The 14,148-nt window shown below is 37.1% G+C and overlaps 1 protein-coding gene across 1 annotated transcript in view; it reads left to right on the forward strand.

Moving 5' to 3' along the window:
• Positions 1-14,148, forward strand: part of DNAH9 (dynein axonemal heavy chain 9) — a 235,061-nt gene that overhangs the window by 164,740 nt on the left and 56,173 nt on the right. The window contains exons 57-59 of the mRNA XM_087955634.1: positions 1,243-1,383; positions 7,795-7,965; positions 8,348-8,470. Of these exons, the coding sequence (XP_087811760.1) occupies positions 1,243-1,383; positions 7,795-7,965; positions 8,348-8,470 (435 nt within the window). The remainder of the gene's footprint in view (positions 1-1,242; positions 1,384-7,794; positions 7,966-8,347; positions 8,471-14,148) is intronic.

The raw sequence follows: 14,148 nt of genomic DNA on the forward strand, positions 1-14,148 counted from the left end.
ATAATATATAAGGTAGATTTTTTTTTCTTATTCTCTCATTTTTAGTTTGTTTAGTTTTTTTTATTAATCTTTTTTTATTTCAATTTTTCCTTCAAATATTGTTTTGTTAATTGCGTATGTGTTTGTGTTGGTATATTTAGGTATTTTGTCAATTTTCTGGAAATTTGTAAATAAAATTTAAAAGTAAATACATTAGTTAAATGCATCTTGTTTGTTCTGCATCTTGGAGACTAGAAATCACGATAAAACCACATTCTGGCAAGATTTACTGAGCATTTTTGTTTTAGTTCAGATGCCTTTAATGAGCAATTTAAGAGAAATAGTAGCACTGGATGCAAAGACCATACAACTACAGAATTCTAACAAGATGTTTTAAAGCATTTAAGTTTAATTCCAAACTGTTTTACTTGAGTTAATTCACACGCATTACATTTACTGAATTAAATTAGGAATCAAGTGGAGGCTATACAGTGTGGCAGAATCTGCTGAAGTTTCCACAGTCTGTATTAAATTAGCTGGAATTCAGCATCTTGGCTGCTCCCTGAGTGAAAATTTGGCTTTGAAAATTATCTATTCAATGCTCATCTGACGTAGATGCTTTGCTTTGCAAATAACTGATGACATCTTTCACCTGTACCACACTGAAGAGCCATGGGAATGGGCACTGCCAAGTTTGCCCTTCAGCACAAATGAGAGATGTTTCTGAACTATTTGTGCAGAGGGTACTTTCAAGCTTTGGTAGCTGACACCCAGACATCCTTGCTGATAAAGTTACGTAACACCTCCATTTTAAGACATGCGAAAATTTAATGTGGGCATAGTAATGACCTTGGAAAGAGAAGAGAATCTGATGGAAGTTAATTTGATAATTAATTTACAGATGAAGCGATGGTTGAATGTATGTTGTGCTCTCAAATTGCAAATGGAGACGTGGGTACTCTATTTTTCTTATCTTCATTTTTAAGTGCTTTGGTTTTATTGTATTGCGAACAGTTGCTGGGATGCATCCACAGTTTCGTTGTGCTTGTACAATGACAATAAAGTTCTTCTAATTCTAATTCTATCTGGAAATGCTGGGATTTGACACTTTAGAAGTAGGCAGGAGAGGAGATATACGTCATGTGCTGCATCTGCATACATTTATCTAAAACCATGCCATCTCCATGCAAACAAAGAAAATCTGTAGCTACAGTAGGTGTGGCTATCTTGCTTCTTCATAGTTTTATTGTTACTTCCTTTCAGGTCCAGGAGTCCAAGATAACAGAAACCAAGATTAATGAGGCAAGGGAACATTACCGTCCGGCAGCAGCTCGTGCTTCCCTGCTGTATTTCATCATGAATGACCTCAACACCATCAATCCCATGTACCAATTTTCCCTAAAGGTACTATAGTTTCATCTACAGTAAGAGTTCGCTTTCCCCCCTTCTCTCTCTTTTCCATTCCAAATCTTCTCTAAATTTTAAAGACAGATAAGAAGTCTAGTGAGTCTAAAGAGACCCACTAGTTTACTTTACTTTACTTTATTGTCATTGCACTTCATACAACGAAATTAAATACCATCTTCAGTGTACATTATGACTATGAAAATAAACATACATCCTTCACATTCTATACATTGAATTGAAACCCCTGATATTGCATTAATATTGCACTATACAATAGAATTCAATAGAGTTACTGCCCTGGGATAGAAGCTGTTTTTCAGCCTATTTGTTCCTGTTTTTATTATCCTGTACCATCTGCCAGATGGTAACAGTTCAAAAAAAGGGTGTCCAAAATGAGATGGATCTTTGAGAATATTTTGAATTTTCTAGCAGGAAGGGCCTGGCAATCTTTCCAGTACTTTAAACATTATTGTATATAGTAATCTCAGGTGAAAATGTCACTAAACTTTGGTAATTCAAAACAGCCAAAATTTCACTGAGTCTGGAAAGATTTCAACATTCATTGTGAAATCTTGTTTTTCTCCCGCAAAATTTCAGCAATTATTTTTTAAAAATATTTTTGTGCTTTGCAGACGTTCTGATTGACTCATAATTATTCATGTCAGCCACAAGGGCCTATTTACTCCCCGCACACTCTCCCTTAATTAGCTTCATTAACGAACTAATGCAAAATATATCAATAGATTGAGATTGTATTTTTTAATGTCCTAGGTCTTAAGTTTTCAGGATATTTAAGGATATTCAGAGCTGTGAATTATGTCATCTTTAATCGGTTCTTTTTGGGCATTATAAAAATGTATGACAGAAAGGTTCCTGGCCTTTGTTTGTGCCATTCTTTATGTTTTTATAATATTCAGACACTGAATGCGGCAGATTAAATAGTTTGAACTTTTGTAGAAATCTGCTGAATTTCACTTTATAGAAGACTAGAGAAACAAATGTTATTGCATTAAGTTTCCACCAGAGATTTAAATAGTTCTTTACAATTTGCAATAGCTCAAGTTACAGAAAGCTCTAAGAACATTCTGTGGAAAAAAAACACCTTCTCCTATGACAATATTGCATGCCTAAACAAAATATTACTAGAAACTATTTTTAATTTTTTGCTGAGACTTTCATTCCTATGAAACAACATTCTTTAAGGGTTAATATGGCATGCATTTAACTTAAGAGCAAGATATATGTAGCAATTTAGAATTCAGTCCAAATTCCTTTCCATCCATAATTGCTCTATTATATATTCCATTTGATGGCAACTGATGACTTTTGTGTATGGTTTTTATTTTGCTCAGAGTCGTCCCCCCCGCCAATTGTTTGCTTTTCTGGTTTTGAATATTTCAGCTATCACAGAAAGTATGTAAGGATACTTTACATGAAAACACGGTTTTTTAAAATTGAGCTTTGTTTTCTCTTGAGGAAATATAATGCAAGGTAATCGCCTATTATTGATCATTTTAGGGAAAAAATTCCGTTGCTTGAGGAAAGTAGACATTTTGTGAGTTATTTTTGTGCGTGTGTGTTTGTGTGGAGATTTTCTCTAATTCTTAGTTTTTATAATATGATTTCCATCCCTCAATAGGCAGAAACAATATCGAAATGAAATTTGTGCCTCTGTTCCCAATCCCTATCTTGCCTCTGTTTCTTCTGATCCAAAACACTCCCAAATGGGTACTATCCTGATTTTTGCATGTGCCATCTGTGATAGACTGTTTTTTTTTCCTTCTGGCTTTATTGGCCTGCTTCTTCACTAGAAGAAAAGCACCCACTAATCTCAAAAGTGCAGCAGAAATGGAGTAAACTTGCACTGTTTTACTGAGCTGGATATGCAAAGAAACTGGCTGAAGCTTTAAAAACTAAAAGGGAAATATGAATGATAAACCAAGACTATGACCTGGAAAATGTTTTTATTGAATCTACAAAAGAAGCTTGTTAAATCCTTGAGGAAATATGTGCAATGGGATAAAAAAGAATTGAAGAGTAATTAAATCCTTTTCATCCATCTATTCATCCATCCATTCATCTTGTATGCTGTTCATCCTGCTAGAGATGACACTAGGCAGCTTACAGGCATTCAAATAAAATGCACTATGAAACATTAGAACAATAAGTAAGAATCATAAATTTAAAATTAAATTAAAACTAATCAGGATGGAAATGAAGGAAATGAAGTAGACTCAGGAAGGTGGGGTGTAATCTATTCTATTAGCCACCTCCAAAATACCATACCCAAATTTCAAGGCCTTTTGGAAGGCCAAGAGGGTGAATCTCATCTTGGTGGACATGATATTCTAGTGAGCAGGAACCATGGCAGAAATACTCTTCTTCTGGATCCTGCCAGCTGAAATTTCTTGGCTGATGGGGTTCTTCTGCTGGCCTGGGTAGAGTGAGCTAATCCCATTAGGGCAGAGGTGGGCAACTATGGCCCCTTTATGACTTGTGGACTTCAACTCCCAAAATTCCTGAGCTAGCATGGCTTGCTCAGGAATTCTGGGAGTTGAAGTCCATAATTCATAAAAGGGCCATAGTTGCCCACCCCTTCATTAGGGTGATCTGGTTTCTCAGGTAGCTTGGTCCCTTTTCATGCAGGGCTTTAAAGGTGGTAACCAACCACCTGAATTGCAGCAGGGGGCAAACTGGCAGCCAGTGCAGCTTGCATAACAGCGGTATAACATGAGCCACCCTAGTGCCCCAATCCAGCTGCATTCTGCACCAGCTGAAGCTTCCAGATACTTTTCAAGTATAGCCTCGAGTAGAAGAAATTGCAGTAGTCCAACTGTGGGATTGAACGTTTGAGTGCAGGGACACCTGATCCAGGAAAGGGTGCATTATTTCTCCCAAATTTTCACTGCAATCTAATCAGTCAAACTTTTCAATTACCTCTTTTTCTAGACATTAACAGGTATTAAATTAGTTAATATTAATTTCTAGATATTAATAAAGTAATAGATCTTGCATTGATTAATCCATTGATCTGCAATAAGTACTGTAGACCTTTTTGTAAGCACATATTCACCATGAGTCACCATGCTCATCCATTTTTAGGCTTTGGAATGGTCTAATAACTTTCTCTATATCCTCTGCTTTCATTTCCACCCATTCAAGCAAGTCACCTAACAGCTTTAGATTTAAATCACCTTTTCAAATTTCCCCTTGGATCATATTAATCTAAAATGCTGTATAGTTTTCTTGAAAATTCACCCTTCTTCTCTTATCATCATTCATTGGAGCCTAACATGTAACCAGGGCTGGGATTCTACCAGTTCTCACCTGTTCTCTAGAACAGGTTGTTAACATTCTAAGCAGTTCAGAGAACCAGTTGTTAGAAGAAATTACTGGCCTAATCCTATAAGGAAGGCAGGAAGGAAACATACTGGTGTTCCTTACAGAAACTACCTCTCCATTAACCCTTATTACATTCTTGGCAGGACTAGACTTCCTGTCTCAGGAACTTCTCTGGAATTTTTTCCCCCTCCTTTGCTGGTACTTTGCTTGTGTGGAGTGACCATTCAAAGTTACAATGGCACTGTAAAATGACCATTTTCACACTTATGACTGTTGCAACATCCCCACAGTCATGAGAGGTCAGGCGAGGAGATGCATGCCTTGATGTGAGTGATATTGAATTGGCCACGCCCAGCCAATAACATGACCACCAAGCCAAGTCCACCCAGTCACATGACCACCAAGCCACACCCACCAATTGAGCCACACCCACAGAACCGGTTGTTAAAAAATTTGAATCCCACCCCTGCATGTAACTATAACTAATTTATAGATTCCTTGTTTTATAAGTATTCACAACAATCTAGGTTACATCAATCCATGTTATCTGATATTAATCTTAGTCTTTTCACTCTAATTAAGCCTCATATTCACTTCCATGCATCTGTGCATCAACTATCCAAGATCAAACCATCAACATTTAAATCTCTTACAGTTTTTGGCATTTTTGTTTTGTTTTATAGTACAAAGATTGTCTTGCTTGCTTGCCTTTTTGCCTTCCTACTTTCTTTTTGTTCTGTTAATTCATACTCTTCATATGTGACTTCATGATTGTCACATACTGTGCCTATAGATGTTGATCTCTGGTGCCCATCATGGCCTCAAACTTTCACTTAACATTTTTTAATAATATAAATAAAGTGCATACTAGGTCACAATCCATTGAGGTACCCTTGTTACAAGAAGCATTGCAGCTAACATTAATAATAGTATTGGCCAGTTCTGGTACATTTTAGCCAGTGTGCCATATATGCAACTACAGCCCAATTTTCATCTCATTTATGTTTATGCTATTCAATGCAAGTTGGACCTCTAATCTTATAATTATCCTGCAAGCCAACTTATTTCTGCCAGCTTTCCACAAACTAATAGCACACACTTAGAATGCTATATATGATGTGCATATATTTTTCAGAAATCTATAGATTGATAATTGGTATGTTTGTTCCAAGCCTAAAAATACCTTTAATATGAAAATTCATGAAACCCATGAAAATAATTTCTGGATGGCTCATAAAGAACAGCAAAGGGTTTTTATAAAACAACAACAACATTAAAATATAACTGTCATAAAGTACAAAAGCTAAATAGCAATGATAAAAGGCCTGAGAAAATAAATATGTTTTGAGAGCTCTCCCAATCTGCAGTAAGGAGTACACCTGGTTTAATTCCAGTGACATATTGCATAAAGTAATCCCTGCCACCAAGAATGACAATTCAGTGCCTGATGCCAAATGTATCCATGGTGAAATCTATAAAAATTGCCCTAATGTTAAGCTTTAGTTATTGACTAAAATCCTGGGATTTGAAAGATATGAAGAGAAGAAAAAAAAGGATGATTTGCTGACAGGTGAAGCTGCAAGGAATTGAAAAAGGAAGAGATACTAAATTATTGTGGGGTACAACATAAGGCTGGCTGAAAAGAAGAATGGAGAGTTGAAAAGAGCAGCCAAGACAACTAAAAACCACAATTCAAGCCCAGCCCAAAACAGAGCTCAGGCACCATAGAAAACATGATATACTGACTAGGAAGGCAATAGCCATGTAAATTAGCTTTGGAGCTCTACTATGCCTGTAAGATGTGTCTGTAAGGGAAATTTCTTACAAAATTTCCTAGTAAGGTGAAAGTAATTCCTTCTCCCCTGCTCCTTTTATTTCTTTAAGTCAGAATTTCAGCTTAGAACTAATTTGAACTAATGAGTCAAATATGCCATGCAGTTGAAGCAGAATGATAGCTTTGGCCCAGCTGCAATGGAGTTTGTCAGGAGTCTACTAACCTGTGAGGGCAGCCCAGTTTTTCTATAATGCGTAACACCATTGCTAATAATAAAAGACAAAGAAGGAGCAGCCCAGTTCTATTTAACCCTGCTTTCCTTAATGCCCATGTCAGTAGAATAACATATTTATATCTTTGGCCTTCAAGAAATTGAAAATTGGAATCCTTCCATTCTGCGTAAAGATCTTGTGTGCCAAACATGGGTAAGCCTTATATGCAGGTTGCTTATTCCTAGACTGCCTGAATACTAACTAGTGCTATAATACTATTTTCTTCTCAATGTTCTGAATGAGAGCCAGAATGACATTTTATATAAAAAACTAGATTGTTTTAATTGTAATTTCCAAGGCTAAAATGGAATCAACATGGGGTCAACCTATTTTCCAAAACAACTGAAGGCAGGACAAAAAACAATGGATGGAAACTAATCAAGGAGAGAAGAACTAAGGAGAAATTTCGTGACAGTTAGAACCAAAGGTGGTATTCAGCAGGTTCTGACCAATTCTGGAGAATCAGTAGCAGAAACTTTGAGTAGTTTGGAGAACCGGCAAATATCACCTCTGACTGGCCCCATCTATTCTCTGCCTCCTGAGTCCCAGCTGATCGGCTGGGTCTTCTTTTGTTGCCTTGTACAGGAGAACGGAGCTGGAAAGCAGGTTAATGGGGCGCGGAAGGAATGGGGATTTTGCAGTATCCTTCCACTGCCACACCCACCAAGCCATGCCCACCAAGCCACTCCCACCAAGCCATGCCACACCCACTAAGCCACACCCACAGAATTGGTAGTAAAAATGTTTGAATCCCATCATTGGATAGAACAATTAATCAGTGGGACAACTTGCTTCCAGAAGTTGTGAATGCTCCAACACTGGAAGTTTTAAAAAAGAGACTGGACAACCATTTGTCTGAAATGGTACAGAGTTTCCTGCCTGAGCAGTGGGTTGGACTAGAAGACCTCCAAGGTTACTCCAACTCTGTTACTCTGTTATTAAGCCAGGGGCATTTGGAAATCTACTAAAAGTATTCAAAGTGTTCCATTCTCACTGTCTTTTCTTTCTCACTCCATTTAGGCATTTAATGTGGTCTTCCAGAAAGCTGTCTCAAGAGCTCCACCAGATGAAATCCTGAAAGAGCGAGTAAACAACCTGATTGATAGTATCACATTCTCAGTGTTTCAATATACAACTCGTGGACTCTTTGAATGTGACAAACTGACTTACATAGCCCAAGTCACTTTCCAGGTAACTTGTGGGTTTGTTAACTCTCATACCAGTTACTTTCTAAGCGGTGTGCACTGGTAAATAATGTTCTCTATGCTGCAACATTTTGCTTAAGATATATCAGATTGTAGATAAGAAATTCTGTAATACTTTCAGTGGTAGATCATTGTCTTTGAGTCTCTGTATGATGGTTAAATTAATGTTCTAGATCCTTCATTGTATTGTGGTTCAGTAAATGGAAGGGAGACAGTTCAGTACGAAATGTCTGCAACTCCCAACTTCTCTCTTCCACCCACTTGCTAGCATTTTGATATTTTTTAGCATCCGGAGTCTTCCTTCTGCCCTTGTAGCCTCCATGAAATGTTGGCAAATTTCTATAGTTCAATCTGGGTTTTTATTTCAGATACTTCTGAAGAACAAAGAAATCAGTGCAATGGAACTTAACTTCCTGCTGCGATATCCTGCCCAAACAGGAGTCACCAGTCCTGTAGAATTTTTGACAAATCATTCATGGGGTGGCATCAAGGTAACTTTTATACTCCAAATGTCTTTACTAGTAATGATTGTATTGAATAAATAAGTATGTATGTATATATGTATGTATCTGTTCATACACACACACAGAGAACATTTCTGCTATTAAGCCATTTTTACACCCCAGTTGCTGGTGCTGGTTTTTTTTTAATCTTGCCCTTTTTCCATTATACAACTTAAGGTAGCAAGAACACCAATACTCCTTCCTCTTCTTATTTACCCCACAACAATAACCTGGTGAGTCGAGTGTAGAGAGAATGGCTGGCCCAAAATCAACAGCTGGCTTTTTTGCCATCCTAGTTTCTAGGCCAGCACCTTCACTACTACTATAAACTGCTTCCAGCTTGAGGTCAAATTATTAAAGCAACATAAGACCATGGTGTGATTGAATGTAGATTATTTTTTGGGCTACATTTACCATCCTTACCAAAGCATGATCTGTATGGCCAGCTAATCACAAGAGCTCAAGCTGTCCTTCAGCAATAAACGAAGAACTGACTAAGAGAAGGAAGAAAGAAGTAAAAAAGGTTAAGGCATAAATTGACAGCTCTGAGGAGGATCTCTTGTCTTGACCTGTAATACATTTGCATTCTTGAAGGAAAACATCAAGGACTATATGACTATTAAGGTCAGTCTTACATTTTTGGAACCATTTAATAATAGTGTCAGGAAATAAACTAATGGCCAGGGTAATTTTTTAACAAGGAAGTTAAAAAAAATGTGCTTTTTATAATTAACCTCTGCTTGCCTGGCAGCATTACCTTTTAGCTGAAATTTCTGAACATTTTTCAGGGCTCACCCTTGTAAAATGCTTTGCAATTGTCCAAATGGTATATTAAGATATCTTGCCATGTATGGTTAGAAATTATCAAATGATGTGGGAATCTGGATGATTAAAAAACAGCAACCCAGAATTGTTACTATTTCTTCTAGGCATCATGAAATACCTTCCTATTGTAAGAAGGCATAGTTAATGAAGGCCCCAGTTGATGTAACTTTAAATGCAGTTGGGTGATTTTATCTGGAATCTGATATAAAATAGTTTATAATGGGATATCAGATAGAATAAAATGCAGTAAGCTTCTGATCTCTGAAGAGACTCAGTTCTTGTCAGATGTAACAGTAAAATCAATTTCTTCACAACAATGGCCATTATGAGTTAGATTGTTTGCTAGACTTATTTGGAGATTTCTACCAAAATTGCATTTGAAAACCAGGAAACTCATTTGGTTCTACTTAACAGGATAGGACCCAGGAACCCCCATGTCAATTATCTCTCCATCCCAGAGGTCAACTAGATTTTCAGAAGACCTGATAGCAAATTAATAGGGAAACTTGAGCGGGAAGCCATTTCATCGTTAGTTTCCTTGCACGGATCAGCTTACTAATTGGTAACCACCCCCACAGAGATCTCCCAATATGGTAAATCCAAAATATTATGATCAAAGATAATTACTTCATGCACCGATCAGAATTCTTCCATTGAAGAAAGTTGTACCAAGCATATGTAGTATTAAATGAATATAGCTAGTCAAGAATTACAAGTAACCCTTCATTTACAACATTTGTTAAGTGACCAATCAAAATTACAACAGCAGTGAAAAAATGACTTATAATCCATCCTCATACTTACAATCATTGCAGTCCCCATAGTCATGTGATCAAAATTGGGATGCTGGACAACTGGCATGTATTTATGACTATTGCAGTGTCCTGTTTGTGATCTTCCCAGCTGACTTATGATAAGCAAAGTCATAAGCCAGTTTGGCTTAATGACTACCTGTTCACTTAACACCTGTAGTGACCTGCTTAATAACCATGACAAAAAGGTCGCAAAATTGGCTGCAACTCACATAACAACAGCCTTACTTAGCAATGGAAATTCTGGTCCCAATTGTGGTCATAAGTCAAGGACAACCTGTGTCTAGTTGTTCATTATGGAGACCTGGAAGAAACCTCTGCTTGCCATGGTGGTCTTGAAGTCTTGATCCATTCGTTGTAGGACATCTATTCATTGACCTCTTCAGTAATGAAATCCTTGAAAACAACTAGGTAGGTTAGAAAGTGATGTTAGGCTATTTATGAACAGAACATGGTCAAACACACATTCAGATGCACATACACACTTAAAAATAAGAGCCGTGGTGGCACAGTGGTTAGAGTACAGTACGGCAGGCTACTTCTGCTGACTGCTGATTGCTAGCAGTTTGGCAGTTCAAGTCCCACTGGCTCAAGGTTGACTCAGCCCTCCATCCTTCTAGGTCGGTAAAATGAGGACCCAGATTGTTGGGGGCAATATGCTGATTCTGTAAACCGCTTAGAGAGGACTGTAAAGGCACAGTGAGTCTAAGTGTTATTGCTTAGTGCTAAAATGCTATCTGAGAGGACCTATGCCTACTCTGTGGTGGTACCTTCTCTCTAGAACACATTCTTCAAGAGATTCTTATGGGCCTGACCCTGCTGGCTTTTTTTTTGAAGTGTTAAAGACCTGTGTGTTCATGAGGCTAGATATTTGATGAACATGTTTTTTTGTGTATATACATATGTTTGTTGGACCTAAGGTTATGGGCTTTGAATTCATGTTTACATTATTTTCTGCTATTTATTTGACTTTTTAAAAAATTTATGTTAGTTGCCTAGAGACACAAATGCTGTTTGGGCAAACAAACAGAATGAGTGTGACATGACAGACACATTTTAATCAATTCCAATTAGATTCCACAATAGAAGTCAATTTGTTGTGCTTATTAGGATGAATTCTTGAATGGCTGATTCCCAATTATATGATTTAGTCAACAACTGCATAATCTTGGGATTGACACCAAAGGCAACTTGAGGGATTGTAGTGGAGCAACCAATACCTTTTCTAATGATGACCACCGCCTTCTCTCTCTGTCACCCCAGATATATTCTCCCTGCTTTATTCTATTTTTGCATCACTCTATAAAACATTTATTGGTTGCTAACAAGCAATATTTCTGCCTTTTCTAATGAAGACTCATATCCATGACTCTTGTCTTATATTACAGAAGAACAGTACTGTCTTTTTAAAAACTTTGGATAACCAGAGACCCCAACTTCCTGCCCTTCTTGTTCCTCTGACCTGTAATCTGCAATAGGAACAGGGAATTTTACAGATGCATGGTCACATCAACAAACAGCCTTTCATATTTTAATGGCAAAGTAAGAATGGGTCAGTCCTTGCCCCCATGAAGATCTTCTGCAATACCAGCAAAGTGTTTTGCAGTGTCCTCCATGACAGAATAAAGTAGAAAAATGATCCATGAAAACTAAATTGGTCTCATAGTGCCAATCAGTTTTACAATATAAAATTCCTCACATGTTCTTTTAAGAAGGGAAGGAAATGCTTTCCTGCTTCATCAACTTCAGGAAAGTGCTTGACTCTGCCTAACAACTCAGGGTCGAGCCTTAAATTGTTAGAGAATGGAATTGGCAAAAAAAAGATGTGGTCTCATCATATCTCTTATCCAATCCATCAAATGCTGGAATGGATTGGAAACAAAGACAATCAAAGAGAAGAGAAGTAAAAGTGGGAGAGTAGCTCAGATGGGTTTGGTTCAAACAATTCATCAGGGATGTTCTGACCTCTTAGAATAGTCATAAAATCCAAGGCTATATTTGGGTGGCTTGCAGATTGTGTTTATTTGCATACAAATCCTAGACCTGCTGTTACCTGATCAAGAAAGGCTAGGAATAAGTTTGCAGTTCTTTGAAAACTTCTGAAATATACAAGCTAGACTGAAATAAGCTTTGCTTTAGTCAAACTAAACGTTCTGTTCAGGGGTGGGATTCAATTTTTTTAACAACCGGTTCTGTGGGTGTGGCTAAGTTGGTGGGTGTGGCTTGGTGGTCATGTTATTGGCTGGGTGTGGCTAACTCAATATCACTCACATTGAGGCACATGTCTCCTCGCCTGGCCTCTCATGACTGTGGGGATGCTGCAACAGTCATAAGTGTGAAAAATGGTCATGTCACTTTTTTCAGTGCCATTGTAACTTTTTTTTTTAAACAAGTTTTATTAATTTCAGAAACAAACAAATCATCATCAACCATTACATATTTGAACCTTTTTCCATTATAAATTATTTCCATTATAAAGTCAGATAAAACCTTATCTTATACAATACAATTCTATTTTAAACCATTTCTATATGAGCATAAAAACATCTCTTGTCCTCTATTTCTTTCTGACTTGATTATCGTCATTCTCTTTCTGTGTTTCTAGAAGGTTTCACCAATACTTCTCAAAAACATAAACAGACACAAACAAACATATAAAAATCTTTTAGTAAAGTAACTTGGCCCCGGTACCTCTCTTTATATGGGCTTTAATTATATTCATGCTCATCTTACAGATCATTACCTATTTTGTTTACCATTCTGTATCTTCTATATATACTTCTCCACACATTTCACTCTTCATAATTCTATCTTATTCAATCCATCTTAATTTAAATCATTATATTTGTATCTTTTGCCCATCCTTTATTATCCCTCTATCTCATTCCTTATAATGAAAAAAAAAAAAAAAAAGAATTTCTCCTGAAATCTCTAATCAGAATATGATGCCTTTCTATCCTCTCCTAAATATTAGATTAACATTTAAAATGACACCTAATACCCAATCTGATTCTGCTTGGTACATTCTGTTAGGTATAACATTGATACCAAATATGGTTTGGGTGAATAAATATATAAAACTTAGATATCATGGTTTAAGTGCTTATCACTTTAAGCACAATGCAGCAGGCAATTAGCCGATTAAGGGTGCGGTTAGAAGTTACAATATAAGGAAGCATTAGAAGCTGGAAAGCTTACTCTGTCTGTTACTGTAACTGTGTCTTACTGCGACTAACTGTGATTACTGACTGTGAGTGCCTGTGACTGAACTGTTATTGTTTGCTACTGTTTGCTGAATATCCAGCGTTTGTTTCTCTGGAGATTGAAACCGGAGGAGGAGAAGATATCTTTATCGGCTGATAAAGATATTGCAAGGACTCTTAACTTGGACTATACTAGTGAGTCTTACTGGATGGAAATACTGTGAATGACTTAATGGACTGAATGACAATGCTTAAACTCTAACTGGATTAAAAACTATTTAAACTACAAACAGTGTTTGTGTTCAGTGTGTGTATACTCTGGGGCCCTTCCGCTCTCCTTTGGCTTCCTGGCTTGACTACTGCTGCAATACTCTTCTAGGGGTTAATATCCAAACCCTAACATTGGTTATGGGCCCAGCAGCATAGTCTAACTAACCAGGATATAGCAGAGAGAGTTGGTGTGAGTTGCACATTACTGTAAAAACAAACTGTTTTAATTAGTTTAAAATAGTCAAAATATCTGAAGAGTAATGGCACAAGTAAATTTGTCACAACTGTCCATGATATCCAGGCTGGATGGAACAAACTATGTTTCATGGTCAATGAAATGTAGTTTACTTCTACGCAGAGAAGGTTTGTGGGACATTATAGCAAACCCACCAGATGTGAGTAGCTGGGATCCTGCTAATGATGATGATAAAGAAAAGTTACAAGACTTTAAACTGAAGAATGAGCAGGCTTTATGCATCATAGGACTGACTCTCTGTGATCAGCAGCTTGTCCATATTCGTGGAGAAGAAAATGCTGCAAACTGCTGGGAGAACCT

This window comes from Notechis scutatus, chromosome 2 (assembly GCF_049901735.1).
Source record: "Notechis scutatus isolate UNSWTSFEM ecotype Mainland chromosome 2, rNotScu1.2, whole genome shotgun sequence".
In the NCBI taxonomy this organism is placed as follows: Eukaryota; Metazoa; Chordata; class Lepidosauria; order Squamata; family Elapidae; genus Notechis; species Notechis scutatus.